Source organism: Dipteris shenzhenensis, chromosome 21 (genome assembly GCF_047967505.1).
Source record: "Dipteris shenzhenensis isolate YYH24624 ecotype China chromosome 21, Dip_SZ_1.0, whole genome shotgun sequence".
Lineage (NCBI taxonomy): Eukaryota > Viridiplantae > Streptophyta > Polypodiopsida > Gleicheniales > Dipteridaceae > Dipteris > Dipteris shenzhenensis.
The window spans coordinates 47,347,741-47,366,663 of record NC_141616.1 but is presented as its reverse complement, the minus strand read 5'-3'; the positions used below and the strand labels follow the sequence as shown (position 1 = coordinate 47,366,663).

Here is an 18,923-nt window from a genome sequence, read left to right as displayed (position 1 = left end):
CCATTCTCGCCATGCGTAGAATGGAGAGGGTGCTCAAAAGCATCCCCAGGTGCTAGAAATGGCACCTCCCATTTCAAAGTTGCAAATCTTTGCACGAGTGCATCTCCGAGTTTGACCTGTTGTAGCCAGTCATCCTGTAGGTTTTACCTGAAAGTCACGTTAGGAAAAAAACTCATGCGAACAAAGTTTTCCGGTCTCACATTTTTGGGCTTGTGGGGATTCGGGAGTGTGCGAAGGGAAAAAGAGTTGGGGAGAATATTACAAGATTGAACAAAGTGAATGACGATATGTACTTTTCAACTTTTGGAGAGATGATGTGAGGCAGTGAGGACATGTTCACGTGCAGGGTCAGAAGCGTACAACTGGTTTTTTACAGCTTATTACATTATTAGCCATGACCCAAGACTGTGACACAAGCCATCAAACCAGAGCTGGCCCTGTCCCCTCCCTCCTGGTCCCCCCCCTCCTTCCCTTCTTCTTCTCTTCTCTCATTCTCCTCCCACCTCTGCTTTCTCTGCTCATCATCCTTCCTTCTCGAGATTATGCAAGCACCTTTCTTCCTCACAAATCCCTCTCGGTTGGTGTCTCCCAACCTAAATTGCCAGCGCCAGCAACATTCAGATCTCCGAGATGTTTCCTGCGCAGCCGCAGGTTTAAAGCTCCCCGCTCCATGGCGAATTGCCACGACGCATTGGAAGGATGGGAGTGGGAAACTGTTCTTTCGTTGTCTGATCCTCCGCTTCTTGAGCACGACCCCAACATCGAAACTTGGCAGACCGATCTCTCCGAGTCTAGGCTTACTCAAGCGCCACTTCATGAAGTTGACTTGAGTTTTGCATCTGGGCCGCCAGACGCAAGTGCAGGATCAGTTGAGTTGAGGAGTGGACCCAGCAGCCTTTCTGAGGATGAGCCATTAGTGAGCACTAGGAGTGAGCACGATCATCAAACTCCCCTTCTTTCGGAACCTTCTTTTGACAATTCTCCCGATGTCTCGAAGAAAAAGAAAAGAGACCCGCGATTAGGTTGTCCGAACTTTTTGGCCGGTCGCATCCCATGTTCTTGCCCAGAAATCGACGAACTAGAGGATGGTGAAACCGAAGATCCTAGCAAGAAAAAATCGAAAACGACAGCGCGTTGCCAGGTTCCCAGCTGTGGTGGAGATATAAGTCATTTAAAGGGTTATCATCAGCGGCACAGAGTTTGTCTTGGATGCGCAAACTCGCCGAAGGTCATTCTCAAAGATCAACCGCATCGATACTGTCAACAATGTGGCAAGTTAGTATTTTGCGTTCCTTAAAATGGGAAAAGTCTCACGTAATATAATTTCGAGGTTCGCATACTCTTTTAGCCCCCACAGGAATGTACATACTTGAGAGCGTAATCTAAACATCCTAAGTTCTAATCTACGAGCATTCTGGATATTGAGCTACACGGTATGTATTACCCACAGCAGCATATTTAGGATTGTGTGCATTTGTGAATTTGAACACGAACAGTTGTATAGAGTGCTGGTGCCAAGTGCCAATGTCAAGGTTTGTAATGATCTGAGGTGTGGATGGGACTGGAAAGCTGGTAGTTATGTACACTATTGAGAGTTTATTTGAATTCTCATCAGTCAAGATGGATTTTGAGCTACACGGTATATGTTAAGAATGCTCATTATAGCTGTAAAGTGCATTATTGGATCTCTGCGCAAGGGTGAATGTGTACATGAATACACATATAAAATATTTTGATACATGCATACGTTCTCTTCCTTAATCAGACGTTCACTCTTTCCAGGGGCATTAATCAGTGGGAAGTTCTAATTGATATTCAGTGAGAAATTGATAAATGTAACTGTTTTCTTTCCAGGTTTCATCGTCTATCAGATTTTGATGAAGGTAAGCGGAGTTGTCGAAGGAAGCTAGAAAGACACAATAAGAGAAGAAGACGAAGACCTTTGGACATGGGCGAAGAGAAGTCAATTTCTGTGCTTGCAAGTGAGAAGGATCATGGTGATGTGAGGGCTTCCATAAATGGTATGTACACGTTCTACTGCAGGGTTTGTCTATGTGAATTGGGACATGGAAATTTGAAGCTACGAAATAGACTTATGTAATAAACCAAAGTTACTGGGTTGGGCTTACGAGGTATCATGACATGGGAAAGTACCTCATGTTAGATTTGGACAGAAACCCTAACACGGCGGAATACACACACTAATCTCCCTCAGGAACAGCAGCAAACACTCACTGAAACTCTCACACATATTACACCATGTAGACAAGAAATAGAACTCAGTATACTTATCCACAAATCGTGGGAAAACTGCTCACAAAAGAGCCAAGTACATCCAGGCAAAGGGGTAAAATCGTAGTCGAGGGTGGCTGCTCCTACTGAGATCTACAGAAGAGATGGACACTCTCACAATCTGCATGGCCTTCAGAGGCTCAGTAGCTGCATAGATCTACAGAAGAGATGAACACTCTCACAATCTGCAGGGCCTTCAGAGGCTTCAGTAGCTGCATATTGATGACAAAAAATGGCTGCTTATTTATAGGAAATGTAGGGGGCCTGGACCCTGCCAAATCAGCCGACTCAGTCTGTTGGAAACACCTGGCTGGTCTGCTGGATCTGCCCGACCTGTTTCTGCTAGATCTTGTTGCTGTTTCAGGTGCCTACCGCCCGGCCTGTCGATGAGTCCTGGCAGTGGACTATACTTACTGTTTTGCTGCCACTTCTCCTGCCCTATGCCACACAGACAGTCATGTGTCAGTGCAGCTCCACGATCTCCTCCTGAATCAGCTCTCGAATGAAGTGATACGGCAGCTCGACGATTTCCTCTTGGATCAGCTTTCGAATGAAGTGATATTGAACCTTGATATCATGGAACACCTGGTTCTTTGCAATCTCATGTCGTCGCACATGATCACCGTCATCTCCTCTTGAAGAACTCCCATGTCCTCAGTATCCATCTGAGCCAAACGGAATTGCATGCCGCCAAATAAGCTGCCCTGTATTCTACCTCCATGTTAGACGGGGCAACTGTAGGCTGCTTCTTGCTTAGCCAAGATATGGCAACCTCTGCAACATGAAGCAGTAACCTGAAGTTGAGCGCTGTGTATCTCAATCTCTAGCCCTATAAAAATCACAGAATCCTCCAAGCTTGCTACTGGAGGAGCATACATGATTCCATAGCTGGTTCTGCCTTTGAAGTACCTGAGAAGCCTGAATCCAAGCTTCACGAGATCCTCCCTTGATTTGGTTGAGAATTGACAGAGCATAAAAACTTATCAGGCCTGGTATTAGTTAATGCAACAAACTACCAACCATTCTCTGGTAGACTGCTGCATCAACTAACTAAGACGTGTTCTCATTGCTTATCTTTGTCCCGACCCCCATTGGAGTCAGTGCTTCTTTGCAATCATTCTTTTGCGGGACTTCTATGCCAAGGAAATAATGAAGAAGTCCCAAATCTCCATTTCGAACTCCTGCATCAAGAGTCCTTTAAGTTTCTAGACCTTCCTCCTGTGATCGCATGTGATAATTAATCCAGCCTCATAAAGGATAATGATCATGGTCTTACCTCCTTCAGTGAAGAGATAGAGGTTAGAATACATGGACTAAGAGATAATAAAATCTCATGGAAGTAGTCATCTATACATTTTTTAATTAATTTGTGAGATTGGATATATTCTAGTCTTATGAAGGTATATCTCATGGAAGTAGTCATCTCTCCTCTATTACCATGCCCTCGGGGCCTATTTCAACCCGTAAAGTGTTTGCATACCTTATTTTCATCACCTGGATGTTGGAACCCTTCCGGCTGCTCAACATACACTTCTTCCTAAAGCTCACTATTGAGAAAGGCAGACTTCATGCCCATCTAAAAAATAGGCCATTGATGGTGGGCTGCCAAAGCTATGACCATCTGAATGGTCGTCATCCTGGCTGTAGGAGCAAATGTCTCTTGGTAAACTCCATCTGCCTGTGCATAGCCTTTGATCACAAGTCTTTCCTTGTACTTGTCCAAAGTGCCATCTGATTTTGTACTTGGCGCGGTAAACGCACTTGGTCCTATAATCTTCCTCTTCCGGGGTCTATTAACCAGGTCCTAAGTGTGGTTCTTCAAAATGGCATCCATCTCTGCTTTCATAGCAGCTTGCCACTCTTGCACTACCTTTGCTTCTTCAAAGGTTCTTGGTTCCACAATCGTCTATATCTGAACCATCAAAGCATAGTTCATGGCAGGGGTTTTTCTTTGAGACCCCCGACGTGCTCTTGTAACTAGTGAATCCTCCAACGTCTTCAGGTACCACCTTTCCTTCGTCAGGGTCCATCTTGTTAGTAGGCCGATTGTTGGTTGGTCCAATGGCCAGCCATGTGAGTAGTTGGAGGGCCTATAAAAGGCTTGCCCCATTCTCCACTGATTGTCTCACACAGGGGCCTCTCTTGGAGCATTCTCTCTCTTTGAACAGCCCCCCTTAGCTGTGGTTGTATCCCTGGATCTATTTACAGTTGCTATTGCCTATCCCTGGAGTCTACCTTTCTCTCTCTCTCACACACACACTTTTTTTTAAAAACTCACACACTTTTTTTTTTTGTAAAATCCAGTGCAGTGTATTTATATTGTCATAACTTTACAAGAGGGAAAATCTCCAAAAAATGGAGAGTATCCCACACATCAGAAGCATAAAAAGAAAAGCTCAATGCAAGATGCATGCAGATCACCCTCATAGCAGGCATCATATAAAGAATGCCGCAATGAGGCTCTAAAAGATTCATATGACTTTTGAAACTGGCGGCCCAAGTATGCCAAATTGTGCTCTTCCCAGATTGTCCAAAGCGCCCAATATCTCACCCACGCCCAATATCTCACCCATGAGAGAAAGAGAGAGTATTGAGATAAAGGCCTTCTAAATCTGCCAAATAGCCAAAAATGTTTCCCAAATATATGACTCGGGAAACGGAGGCGAAGAAGATCTGAAATTTTCCCAAGGAGATTGCGAGTAGACGAGCAATACCAAAGCAAATGAGGGACAGTCTCTGAAGGAGCGTGACACCGTAAACAGGTGGGTGATGCAATGTGACGTTTGGCAAGTGTGATTCCCACTGACAATGTGCTGGTCATGCATCTCCAAAGAAAGAGTCTTTGTTTCAAAGGCATTTTACACCTCCATAATAGTCGGAGGTTCTTCCGCCACCATGAAAGAGGCTGCCTGATATGCCATAGAGTATTAGCATATTAATGAATCCAAGGGGCAGGTTGAAGAAGCTTGTAAACTTTGATGGAGGTCAAAACAGGCAGAGGTATAGGACGAGAGCATGTAGCAAAGGGGAACAATTGCCAATCCATTAGCCTGTCTGTGTCAGCCACAGGGGGAATAGGTAGAAATGGATGCAAGAGATCAGCAATTTTCTTCCATATCAATCTATGATGCATTCCCAAAGCATAAAGGGCAGTGGCCCGAGGAAAAGATAAGACATGGCCGTGATCATCTACCACATCATTGATGTATCTAATTCCCAATTTCATGAGATTATATGCCCGAACCGGTTCTTGTAAAGCAAGTGGGATGTCAAAAATGGCACTCCAATGAATACTTTCTTGCCTCATTGAGTTTGCCCCTAAATGATTATCAGGAGCCCATTTGACTTTAGAAAGCACTTGTTTCCAGTCCAATATCAGAGCAGTAGAAAAAGGGCATCCAGGAATCTTCCCGACAAATCTCCCAATGACAACCTCCCAATGATCAGTAGTCCAATGGCCATAAGCAGTTGTCCTCATGTTGACACACATGGATGCTATCATACAAGTCCATGGCTGCTTTTGACAGAAAAAGGTATGAAGCATAGTCGCCTTCCTTGCAAGTACATGATATCTGATATTTAATACATTAAGTCCTCCATGCATCCTAGGGGAACATACCATTTCCATCTTCAGAAGTCTCAATGCTTTCACTGCAGTTTTTGTCTTCCATAACAGCTCCATAGCTTGAGACATAAAAGCTGAGATATCTCTGGAGGACCAATGTAGCAAAGGCAAAAAGAACTGAACATAAGACATAACAATGGACTGGACTATTCTGAGCCTGACATGAAGTGGCCAAGTAGAAATTTTCCAATATTGCAATTTGTGTTGAAGTCTTTGGAATATCCATTTTAGCTGCTGTTTTCTGATATGCCATCCTATAGGATATCCCAAATGCCTGACTACATCTTTGGAATGCACTATCTGACCAGGCCAGAGAATAGAATGCCAGTCACATTGTTTCAGGGGAAGCAATTTGGATTTGTCAAAGTTAACATGCAATCCCGCTGTTAATCCATACAAAGATAATGTGGTCATAAGCATGCTGATTTCCCGAGGAGAATTCTGTGGCATAAAGAAGGAATCATCAGCGTATGCCTGTGCCAAAAAAGATGCAGCCCCAGGGATTTTAAGACCAGTCATCTGTCCTGTGTTTGTAAGATGATCAAGATACATCAATAGAGGATGAGTCGCAATGGCATAGAAAAGAGCACTAAGGGGGCAGCCCTGTCGAACTGATCTACCCAATATCCATGACCGAGATAGATGACTTCCGAGAATGCACTGGGAAGTAGATCCACACACACACACACACACACATACACACACACACATGCTTACACACGCGCACAGCTGTCCCTGGAGTCTACCTTTCTCTCTCTCTCTCTCTCTCTCTCACACACACACACACACACACACACACACACACACATGCTTACACACGCGCACAGCTGTCATAAGACTGTCTCTGATTCTTCATTTTTTGATTCTTTGTTCCTTTTCTTGCATGATAGCAAGTCTTGGTCTTTGGGGAACAAGTGGAGCTTCTGGTGCAGTTGCTTGTGGCTTTGACTCTTGGAACGCCACATCCCTACTCACCACCACCTTCTTGTTTTTGGGTTGTACATACGATATGCCTTTGATTCTTCATAAGATACACCTCTTGCTCTTGGGGTCCATTTAATCACGTCTGCTTTGTTTACATGCACATATGCATCAGAACCAAATTTCCTCAAATGAGAAATAACATGCTTCTTACCAAAATATGCTTCATATGGAGTCTTCCCATCCACCGCTTTGGTCTTTGTTCTATTCGGGATGTGGACAGCAGTGTGAACTGCCTCACCCCAAAAATATCTATGAGGCTTCCTCCCTCTTAGCATATGTAAGCCCATTTCAGTGATTGTCTGGTTCTTCCTTTTGCTACCTTGTTCTGCTGGGAAGTGTGTTTTGTAGTCAGTTGTCTTTTGATCTTGCAGTAGGTGTCTTGAGCGTCTAAGGTAAACTCTCCCCCTCGGTTGATTCTGAAGGTTTTGATATTCTATCCTGCTTCTTTCTCAACTTGGGCCTTCCACTCTTGGAACTTGGTTCCTGCGGTAGGTGTCGAGAGCCTCTAAGGTAAACTCTCATCCTTGGTTGACTCTGAAGGTTTTGATCTTCTCCCCAACTCTTTCTCGACCTGGGCCTTCCACTCATGGAACTTGGTGAAGGCTTGAGAATGTCGTGGACATCTTTCCAACATATGTCAGAGTGTGCCAGCTCAAGTGGAAATTTGGCTCGATGTGTAGCCTTTGGGAATGCCTCCCAATGTTCCTTGCCCTCCATGCAAGCTTGGTAGAATTCAGCACAGCTCATATGTCAGAGTGTGCCAGCTCAAGTGGAAATTTGGCTCGATGTGTAGCCTTTGGGAATGCCTCCCATTGTTCCTTGCCCTTCATGCAAGCTTGGTAGAATTCAGCACAGCTTGCAATATGTGGAAATCCATCCACAAGTCCAGCTCTTTGCATTTCTGAAAGAGTTCCATAGTTCACATGCCCGAACCTTTCGTGCCACAACTTTGAATTACCTGTATCGGCTTGGGCCATCTAAGCCCTGATCTTGTAGAGTCCATACTCCTCTGTTCCTCTTGCCAGCACTTTTCCCGTTTCCTTTGAACGGATCAGCTCTCTTCCATCATCAAACTCAGCCTTCATCTTGTTCTTTGTGATCTGGTCGACAGATAGAAGATTATTGCAGAGATTTGTAACGTAAAGAACATTAGTGAGTATGTTTCCATGGTGAACGGTGTGCATGCGATTCCTTCAACTGAGCACTTCCTGCTGTCCCCAACGGTCACATGTGAATCTGGACGTGCAGGCTGTAGTTCCTTAAACCAATTCTTGTTCTTGGACATGTATTTGGAGGCTCCGCTATTTGCATACGAGCCATCATTGTCCTTGCTCACTGTGTGAGCTGAGCAGGGCCCAGTGACTAGAAAGAGCTCCTCCTTTGCCATATTTACTGATTCGACTTTTACTCCTCCTTCGTCTTGTCCCCTTCCTTTCGCTTTTGATCTGCCTTCTTCTTCCGGTAGTCTCGCGCTATGTGGCCTAGCTTCTCACAGTAGAAACATAATACATTTCCGATCCCGAGTCCTCTTCTTCTTGTCTCCACTGTCATCTGACTTGCCCCCTTTTGAGTCATTGTTGTCTTTGGGCTTACCTTTTCAGGCTTACCCTTTCTGTATTTGCCTTTTGCAAGGAAGGCCTTGTCACTCGATCCGTTGAATTCCTTTTGTTCTTCGGGAGAAGGGGCACTAGTTCTTCAAAAGATGATTGGTGCTGACCGGTGCTGCCCTACAATCATGGTCGTGACGAAATCCTTGTAGTTTCTTGAGAGCATGCCAAGGAACAGCCTACCCATTCGGCTGAATCTGCCTTTTAACCAATTGCGGAGAGTTGATCTCTTATCACCTTCATCTCTTGAACTGAATTCCCCCTTTATCAATGTGCATGTTGTAGGCTCTTATTGCCTTCATCTTGGTGACATGCTGTTGAACTGAATCCCCCCTTATCAATATGCATGTTGTAGAGCTTTGTTTCAAAATCGAGGATCCTCGCAGCATTGTTCACTTCATACATGTCTTTGGGGATGGTCCATGCACCAAAGGAAGTGTCCGCAAGCTGAATATGCTGGAGAACAAAACCATAGTGGTGCCAACGATGATGGCAGGGCCACCGCATCACGCGTTACCCAATCTCTCACTACTGGATCTGCTCGTGTTACAACCCCAGCCACACTTGTAGTAGGCTGGGGCATCACGTCCACTCCAGTCATGATCTCCCAAATCAGCCTCACCACAAGGTGGCTCCGCAGTTTCATCTTATAGAGGGGATAATTTGAACCATTAAGCTTGCCTGCTTCCCCAAACTTGGGATTGGATATTGAATAGCCATGATGACGATGTGAAAGGCTTAGAAGGGGAGATCGTCCTTTTCTGTACTGAACACAGAAGTCGCCTTCCTGAAATGGGGGTCGTCCCTTTCATGGGAGGGCCTCCTTACTTCAGGGCTGACAAATTGTGGGAAAGGTGCTCACAAAAGAGCCAAGTACATCTAGCCAAAGGTGCTGGGTAAAATTGCAGTCAAGAATGGTTGCTCCTACTGAGATCTACAGAAGAGATGATCTGCCATGCTCTACACAATCTGCTAGGCCTTCTGATGCTTCTAGAGATGATAAAAAATAGCTGCCTATTTATAGGAAATGTGGACCCTGCCAAATCAGCCAACTCAGTCTCTCTCTCCACATGTACTTGGAGCTCTGGTTCTGAGTAGCTGATTGCCCTCTTTTTTCTGCTATGTTTTGTACTAGTTGCATTCTTATCATTTAGCTAGCACTCAGCAAGGGCCTTAGTGTGCCCTTTGCTTCAGCCCACAGTGGCTTGTATGGGTTACATATATCTTGTATCTTGTCTCATAGACCCGCGAGGTCTCCTAAAGACGTTACTCTCTCTCTCTCTCTCTCTCTCTCTCTCTCTCTCTCCCTCCCCCCCCCCCCCCCGGCTGCTGTTGAAGCCACACAGACAGCTACCGCTGTTTCGCCTGGCTCTCCAGCCCTGTGGGCTGTGTTGGGCCACCTAGTCCCTTCGTGGGCTGCTGCTGCCACTGCGCCATAATGCAGGGCCATCCTCCAGAGCCCCTCCCCCCTTGAACAGACCACAGAGCTGCTCTCAGCCCCTGCGCTGCCTCTTTGCCCTTCTACGGCCCGTGTGAAACCCAAAAATAGGCTCAGGGCTTCTGCTAGCCTCCGTCTAGCCTAAGCCCCTACAAACAGACCAAGGGGCTGTTCCCCTAGCCACAACCCACCTCTACACCCCTCCAGTGCTCCCTATTGGAGGATGATTTAGACCTCGCCCACACCTCAGACACCCTTGCCACAGTGATACAGGACGCTACTGTCATGACGAGAAATCACTAATCCGTGATTAGTAGACATTCAAACATTATTATATATTATACGCCAATGGTGTAACATATATATGTATTTATGATGAACACCGACCGATTTGTTATGGCGGTGGATCATCTCAGTAGATAGGACTAGTCGAGCTGGAGTCACTGCTTCAGAAGGCATCGAATTTGGGCATGTGACACTTATTCTATTAATAAAAATGTGTACACACGTGTCTAGGTCCTAGGGGCAATAGGAAGGGGAGGGTGCATTAAGGTGCATTGAATGGTAGATGCATGGGTCATAGGCTAAGGGTGGGTGTAAATGGGAAGATGGAACTCGAGTGATCTCAAGGGAAACTAATGAAAGGGTATCACCCTTTCATTGTGAATCTCACGTAGCATTCTTCATTCACCTTGCATTCATCCGCCATCTCTCTCCCACCTTGCATGTAGGTCGAAATAGAAACAAGTACTCTCACGAGGGCGCTCTTCCCTATTGGAGGGCCAATGGGCATTCAAATTCTGCATGCATTGCACACATTTGCATTCTCGAAAAGTCTGGTTCTTCACATTTGGTATCAGAGCAGTGACAATCCATGAACGGGACAGAAAGAGTGGACCAAGAAAGAGGGCGAAAGAGTACGAAACAAAGTCACGGGCTGCAAGCCGGATCATTGGTCTTTGCGTTACCTTTTGACGCAATCTAAGTTGTCTGAGAAGCACATGAGGTCGGCAAACTTCACATGCGTGGAGAGTCCTTACAGGAAGAGTGCGACAGCGAGCGACGAAGGGAGCCGTATAAGGCGGTGATGCGTCAAGAAGGATCGTACGAAAGGCGCAGAAGAAGTGAGGCACACAAGAAGGGCACGTGCAAAAACGTCCGGACGGGGGAAGGGGGCACGCCACAAGGCGGCGGATGGCTAGCATCGAGGGAGGCCGCATGTGAATCAGCCATTCGGCCACCTTTGAACAAAGGCCGGGTTGAGTGGGAGCTCTAGAGGAGAGAGGCAGCAAACTCTGAGCTTTGGGAGCAAGGCAGTTCAGAGCGTTGAATCCTGCATTTTGGAGGTCCTGAGGTAAGGGCTCTCTGATTTTTTTGGTCCGGGGTGTTCTAACGAGGTGACCCCCCCCCCCCCCCCCCCCGTGCGAATAGACCCTTAAAACCCTTAAATCGTGAGGAAAAGAGACCCCTCCCATTCTCCCCAATGGAAAGTTGGATTGGAACAAGAATTTAAGGGGGTGATCCACCCATCAAGTACCCCCTATAATGGTATCTAGAGCACCGATCCACTCGAAACAAGTAGCCCAAACGGAGTGTACCAGTTTACAGCATAAAAACATGGAAGAAAGGTTAAACGAGAAGCAAGAAGAGGTCATTTGAAGTGGTTTTTTGACACAAGTGAAGCGGGAGTCGGATAAGTACCACCAACTCTACAACACTTGACTTTTGCTGTAAAATAAACCCCTTTTCTGAAATTACAGCAAGCCATTTTCTCTCTTGTATTACTTAAAGGAAAGAATGCTCCTCCTGAAGAGGATAATGTAGATGAGAGTTACACACCTATTGAGTATGATAACCCACGTATAGAATTAGCTTCATCTCTCCTTCAAGAATCTCTTGATAGGGAGTTTTCCTTTAGAAACGAAGGGAGAAATGAGTCCATTCAAGAGCAAGGCACTGAGTTTATGCCTTTAACTCAAAATCCCATAAACATGGATTATAATCCAAGTGCAAGAGGGAGACATGAGTCCCCTGTTGATAAGCTGGTTTCTCAGCTTAGCCATATGATTGAACAGTCTCAACCCAACCACCTTGAAAGACCTCACTAAATTGGTTGAGATTGCTGAGAGGAAATTGAATCCTTGTAAACCTTTCAACAAAGGAAAGGAGAAAGCTATTGTACAAAATGTTAACATCCAATCACGTCCTGGATGGATACCATTTCCTTCTATGACTGACGATGAGAAGAAACAACTAATTAAGGAGGGTAAATGTTTCGGATGTAAGAAACATTAGCCAGGGCATCCATGGCATAAATATCCTACTCTATTAGCCAAAATTGCCAAAACCAATTCTGTAAAAGAGAAAGGCAAAGCATTGAAGCAGGAGGGTGAGGCTTCTACCTCCTCAGCCCAAGACTCTACGGTGAACATAGAACACCAAGAGTAAATGCTATCCATTCAGCCAACACTGGTGTATGGATGTGTGAACTGAATAGAGAGTAGGCATATTCATTGTAGAGTATAGACGGAGAATAAAGAATTTTCTCCTCCGTGTAGAGCATCTTATGGGATGAATAGTGCTGAAATAGAAGAGTTGGAAGAAGAGAGTGATGATCTATAGTCTCTATAGATTAAGAAGCTCTTCATCACAAAATCATCTATAGCCAAGGTCCACTTGGTTCAATGAAATATTTGGGTGAGAGAATCGTTTTAATACTGACTAGTTTGTTGAGAATATGTTTCAGCTTATTGAGCAGGTTACTATAAAGAGATTTCAGCAGCTAAGTATTCAGAAGAGGATTCTGAGCATGAAGAGATACTGAAGAGGCACTGCAGTGGTACTTCTACATTTTGAATATTCAGCATCCAGAGAAACCAGAACTTGAAGATGGGATTTCAGTTCTGATTCAAAAGAGATTGTGTACTATCAAGAGAAGACTATTTGCAGATTATGAAGAGGAGATGCAGATGCAGAAGTAAAAGAGAAAAGCGTATGTAAGAGAAATAGACAAGAAAGGATCCAGAAGAGGACTTCTGCCCATTTAAGCAAGAGGGAGTGTCATGACAAGAGAAATCACTAATCCGTCACCTGTGATTAGTAGACATTAAAACATTATTATATATTATAAGCCAATGGTGTAACATGTATATGTATTTATGATGGACACCAATCGATTTGTTATGGCGGTGGATCATCTCAGTAGAAAGGACTAGTTGAGCTGGAGCCACTGCTTCAGACGGCATCGAATTTGGGCATGTGACACTTATTCTATTAATAAAAATGTGCACACACGTGTCTAGGTCCTAGGGGCAATAGGAAGGGAAGGGTGCATTAAGGTGCATTGAATGGTAGATGCATGGGTCATGGGGCTAAGGGTAGGTGTAAATGGGAAGATGGAACTTGAGTGATCTCAAGGGACATTAATGAAAGGGTATCACCCTTTCATTGTGAATCTCACGTAGCATTCTTCATTCACCTTGCATTCATCCGCCATCTCTCTCTCACCTTGCATGTAGGTCGAAATAGGAACAAGTACTCTCATGAGGGCGCTCTTTCCTATTGGAGGATCAATCGGCATTCAAATTCTGCATGCATTGCACACATTTGCATTCTCGAAAAGTGGTTCTTCACAGTTGCCACCGGATTCTTTCCTACGACCTGATTTGCATAGGTACGAGATGGGAAGATGCCTCAAAACGCTTGGTTTGATGATGAGTGTAGAGAGATGCGAGCCCACCTCACACGGGAGCGAGAGTTGGGTTAGATGACGTCATATGAGGCACAACGCATCTTTCAACGGCTGACACGCCGCAAGAGACACAGGATGGATGAGATCATCAGATTATTTCGAGCAGGAGACCCGACCTCTGGATGGGGACTTCTTTCGAAGGGGAAGCCACCCATTCCCATTACTGATCTGGGAGTATGGCACACTTATGCATGCTCCTTATACGATGTTCCGAGGCAGACACCGCCAGACATGTCCTCTATGTCCAAGCCCACTACCTGCCATCTGTTTACTTTGTAGAATGTACGGGCTGCACTTCGCCGGCTCCATAACCGAAAAGCACAAGATCATGAGGGCCTACAGACAGTGCATTTCGCACATAGGCAAGAGGTTCTAGCCCCAATTCTTGCATAGATGTTCAACCATGCAGTTTGTCACGGCTTCGCACCAGCATGGAGTACCACCATTATTGTACCAATACAGAAAGCAGGAGACCTCATGGACACTGGGAACTATCGTACCCTCATGATTGGCCACACGTTGGCTAAGATCTGTAGATTGGTACTAGAGAGGGAGATCGGCAATCATACAGAGGCACGTGGGCAGTGAGCACTAGGATAGGCAGAATTCAGGTGGCAACACTCTACTCTAGACCACATTTTGACTTTGAGGGCTGTCATTGAGGAGGCGAGGTCCAGACATCAGAAAGTCTACAGATGTTTCGTAGACTTTCGACATTGTCCCACGATCCCGTATGATCAGGAGACTACAGGAGATGCAGATTCTAGAGAAGCTGATCTGCGGTGTGATGAGCCTATATGAGTCAGTCAGAGGTAGGGTTCACCGTGCTCCACGCGGTCTTTCGGATTGGGTCGAGAGCACAATTGGGGTGAAGCAGAGCTGCCCTCTCTCACCGACTCTCTTTGGACTTTACATCGATGAGATCACATCCTTCATAGATCGCCTGGGGGGCGAGGGTTCATTACTGGGTGACCTCCTCATACAGATACTATTATACGCTGATGATATAGTCCTTATATCCTCTTTAGCAGAGGGGCTGCAGGGAGATCTCGAGGCCTTGGAGGTGTTCTGCAGAGAGAGAGACCTGGCGGTCAACCTTGGAAAAACCAAGGTTATGGTCTTCAACACCTCATGAATAGTGCTTCGTAGACTTAGTTTCACTTATCGTGGCAAGCCAGTGGAGATAGTGTAGTCGTACACATATTTGGGAGCAGTCTTCACAGGCCCATCTTCACGATGATCCATGCAGTCCAGGCATGACTCACACGGGGGTGTAGCACTTTGGCTAGACTAGAGCGACAGTGCTTCCAGGCGCACTTCCAAGATCCACCGACGAAGGGCTGGCTTTTTGACACACTGGTGCGACCGACTGTCATGTATGCAACACCCTTCATGCGATCTCCCAAGGATAGAGTGGAGGAGCTTGAGCGGCTACAGGTGACGATGGGGTCCAGGATGATTCGGTATAAGCTCTCAGTCCCGCATGAGATAGTGCAGGCAGAGCTCGCCATGACACCTCTCCAGGTTTATGCCATCTTTCAGATAGTGACATTTATCCGCAAAGTCTAGGACTTACCTCACTGGAGACTTCTGATGCTGGCCCTAGAGTCATCCGAACGGCTAGCAGAGAGCGGGGCAAACACATGGTAATCACGCATATCTGCATGGCTTGCCAGGCATGATACCCAGATGGACATGCTTCCCCCCTTTCAATACAGCATGGATGCACCTCCTGAGTCGATCCCACGAGATGAGATCAACCGTATCATACAGTTAGGCCTCCTCTAACTTCATACATTCCGACTTGAGGGGGGGACTAAGAGCTCCCCACCAAGACCCAGTTCTGAGTGAATAGGGCTGGGAACCAGCCAATCTTTGGCTAGCACAACTGACTAGCTGGTTGGTTTTGGCCGACCAAGCTGCTGGCCCTTGCCTATAAAACCAAGCCCTTGGGCCATTTCAGGAAGGCCTTGGGGCTGCGTATGCAGGGTGCCCCTCTTGCCCTCTGTCCACACTGTGTGCTGCCCTTGGGAACCCCCAAAGCTTTCCAGATATGCTACAATTTGCTGACTAGGCAGCCAGTTGTCATTGCCACTTGGGCTTGACCCTGGTGCATGTGACAGCTTCATTCTGTCCGCCCTGCCCCCTTGCTGTCCGCGGCGCTGCCTGCTGTCCTACTGCCTACTCCTCCTTGCTGCACTGAGGGCTACCGCTACACACCTTCAACCTCTGCTAGTTGCTGCTACACCCCCCCATACGGAGTGTTCCACCCCCCTCTGCCCAGATAGGTGTACGGCACACTTCTATCTCTTGTCAGTTCATTGTCATGGCTAAAAATTACTAGATCCCTAAAGTTGGTGACACGGCCAGGCTTGATGGGACCAACTACCCATTGTGGAAGATGAAGGTCAAGAGCCATTCAGTGTTGAGGTAGTTTTGGGAGAATGTAACGGGCAGAGAGTTGATGCCTCAACCCACTGTGACAATGACTACTCCAACAGTGATTGTATCGGTAGATGCTATTCTAGTGGGGCTTGGCACATACGAGATGCGGAGGCATTGGCTATCACTGTGGGCATCACAACAGATGCGGTACTTCCTCACCCACAGACGGACTGGACCATTTTGAGGAAAATGTATGAGCTCAATAATGAAGCGAGGGTTTTGGATCTTGAAACAGAGCTCTACGGTGGATGAGGGGGATTCAGTACAGGATCACATCACCAAGATGAAGGTGGTACGGGATCATTTGGCGGCAGTTGGTTAAAGGACAAGTTCGACCAGGATGGCTAGGCTATTTGCTGGGATTGCTCCCCAGGAGCTACAGTAGTTTTGTGACTACGATGATTGCAGGGCAAAGGGCCCCGCGAGTGACGTTTGAGGAGCTGTTGCATTGCTTTTGCAGCAAGAAGCTTGGGAGAAGAAATATGATGGAACGGATGATAAAGCATTGGTAGCTTAGGACAAGAGCAAAGGCAAGGGTAAGGGTAGGCCTAGCAAAGGGAAGCCCAAGAAGGACAAGTCTGATGACGGAGCAGACTGTTCAGATGAAGAAAACAAGAAGAAGAGGAAGAAATAGAAGAAATGCTTCTATTGTGATTAGGCATGATTTTTTGCTAAGGATTGCAGAAAGAAGAAGGCTGATTAGAAGAAGAAGGGGGACTAACTCAGAGTCAGGGGAGTCAAACGCCAATGTGTTGCTCACAGAGGACCTTTTCTTGGTGACATCTCCCGGTGTTGTTGAGGTAAAGTATGTAGACCCCGGTGTTACGGTCAGGATGTCTGACATTGAGAGATGGTCAGAAGAGGTGTTAGAAACTTTTGTGAAGGTGATGGATGGTGATGAGTGCCTGGAATCATCTGGTTTCTTGGCTGGTGTTGTTGACACGGAGGGGGATTCTTCGACAGGACCTATGGACTCATAGTCATATGGATGCTGTGACTTAGAGGGGGATATTACAGGACTACACATGGATACTTATGGTCCAGGTCATTTGGATGTATGCTTGCCATTTGATTTCCTAAGTATGTTATTTGGTTGTAGATGTTGCCCGATGGAGGACAGGTTGAAACAGACCCTGAGGGCATCGTGCTTGGAGGACTTCAGGCTGTTCACCCATCGCGAGGGGAACAGTGGGAGGTTACTGGTACTCGGAGTGACAAATTTGAAGGCGGGTATGTTACAGAAGGAGGTGGTGCTGTCAGGTGCTACCAAAGATGGACCTGTGTACCAGGATGGTGTGCTTATATGGAACGACTTGGTGGAGCAAGAGCCACTAGATGAAAAGCCAGAAAGCAATGACGACACCAGAGTGTTCCAGAGGGCTACGACATGGGAGCTACTGGAGCATCTTCATCTACGTATTGGGATTGGGCCAAGATGTGTCAGTGAGAGGGGGTGTTGGAATAGGTGTGGTCAGCTCCCCATCTGTAAGTGCCCAAATGAGGAGTGCATCAGGGGGGTGAACCATAGGGCAAAACACAGAACTAGTATCAATGTGCCATGTGGCTGCCTGCGACTAGAGGTCTATCACACACTCTCTCTATTTGTTCTCTCCTTCGATCACGGGAGTAGCACCATTTATTTCCTCCCAGCCATATTTCGCTAAGGCTAACGAGCCAGACAGAGATCTACGTTACAAAATCACCTGAATCATTCTCTTCTCTTCTCTCTCTAGCCTCAGCAAACCCCAATTCCCTAGATAGATCTAGATGCCACATGTCATCTATATAGGGCCTTCCTAATGCAACATTTCACCCCTCTCTTGGGATGTTAAATGCCTCCTTGCCCCTAGGCACAATCTTAGCACTAGGCCCTTGGTCTTAGATCTATCTAGTCTGGTGCTATCAGCCCTCACCTAGGACCTTGACATTAAATCCCTCCCGATCATTTACATGAAGCGCAAACACATATATCACAAAGATAGATCCTTTAAGGGAAATGTCGACTGATTCTTCCGAGGTCATGCTGCCTCGGCTAGAGCGTAACATTTCCGAGGTCATGCTACCTTGGCTAGAGCGTAACATTCCTTCCCTCTTCAGACATCAGCGTCCTCGATGATAAAGTCTGGGAACACTCTCTGCAACTGATATACGGATTCCCAGGTAGCTTCGGATAGAGGCTGACCATGCCATGCAACCAACACCGTGGGTATCTTTTGATTTCGTATTTGCATTGTTCCTCGGTCCAGGATTCTTGTTGGTTTGCACCTTGCAATATCCTCTATCTCCTGAAACAAAACCACACCTTCGATTAGTGAGTCACCTGTATGTAAAAATTTCTTTAAGCGTGAAACATGAAAAACCGGGTGCACCTTACACCCCTGTGGCAATTCTAATTTATAGGCTACACTGCCTATTCTCTTTAGAATTAACCACGGCCCACAGTATCGAGGTGATAACTTAGCACACTCTCCTAAAGTCAACGACTTCGAGTGCGAAGGAATTCTGAGAAAAACTTTTTCTCCTTCTTCAAATACTCTTATAGACCGATTTTCATCCGCATACACCTTGGCTCTATCCATAGCCTGTCGGATATTAGCTCTCGCAAGTGCTAGCATCTCCCGCATCTGAACTATAAAGTTCGCGGCACTAGGCACTTTCTGAGGTACTCCAACTATAGTTGGATTAGCTGGCCTATAACCATAGTTCAGCTCAAACGGACTGAACCCAGTAGAGGAATGTTTCCTATCATTGTAGGCAAACTCCAACAATGGCAACCACTTG

General features: G+C 46.2%; 1 protein-coding gene and 1 pseudogene across 1 annotated transcript in view; one reads left to right on the top strand and one right to left on the bottom strand.

Annotated features, from left to right (window-relative positions):
• Window positions 1-413: 413 nt before the first annotated feature.
• Window positions 414-18,923, top strand: part of SPL7 (squamosa promoter binding protein-like 7) — a 41,929-nt gene continuing 23,419 nt past the window's right edge. Inside the window, exons 1-2 of the mRNA XM_087392427.1 lie at window positions 414-1,275; window positions 1,855-2,021. Of these exons, the coding sequence (XP_087248553.1) occupies window positions 671-1,275; window positions 1,855-2,021 (772 nt within the window). The 5' untranslated portion in view covers window positions 414-670. The remainder of the gene's footprint in view (window positions 1,276-1,854; window positions 2,022-18,923) is intronic.
• On the bottom strand, window positions 4,667-5,974 carry LOC147888959 (uncharacterized; annotated as a pseudogene).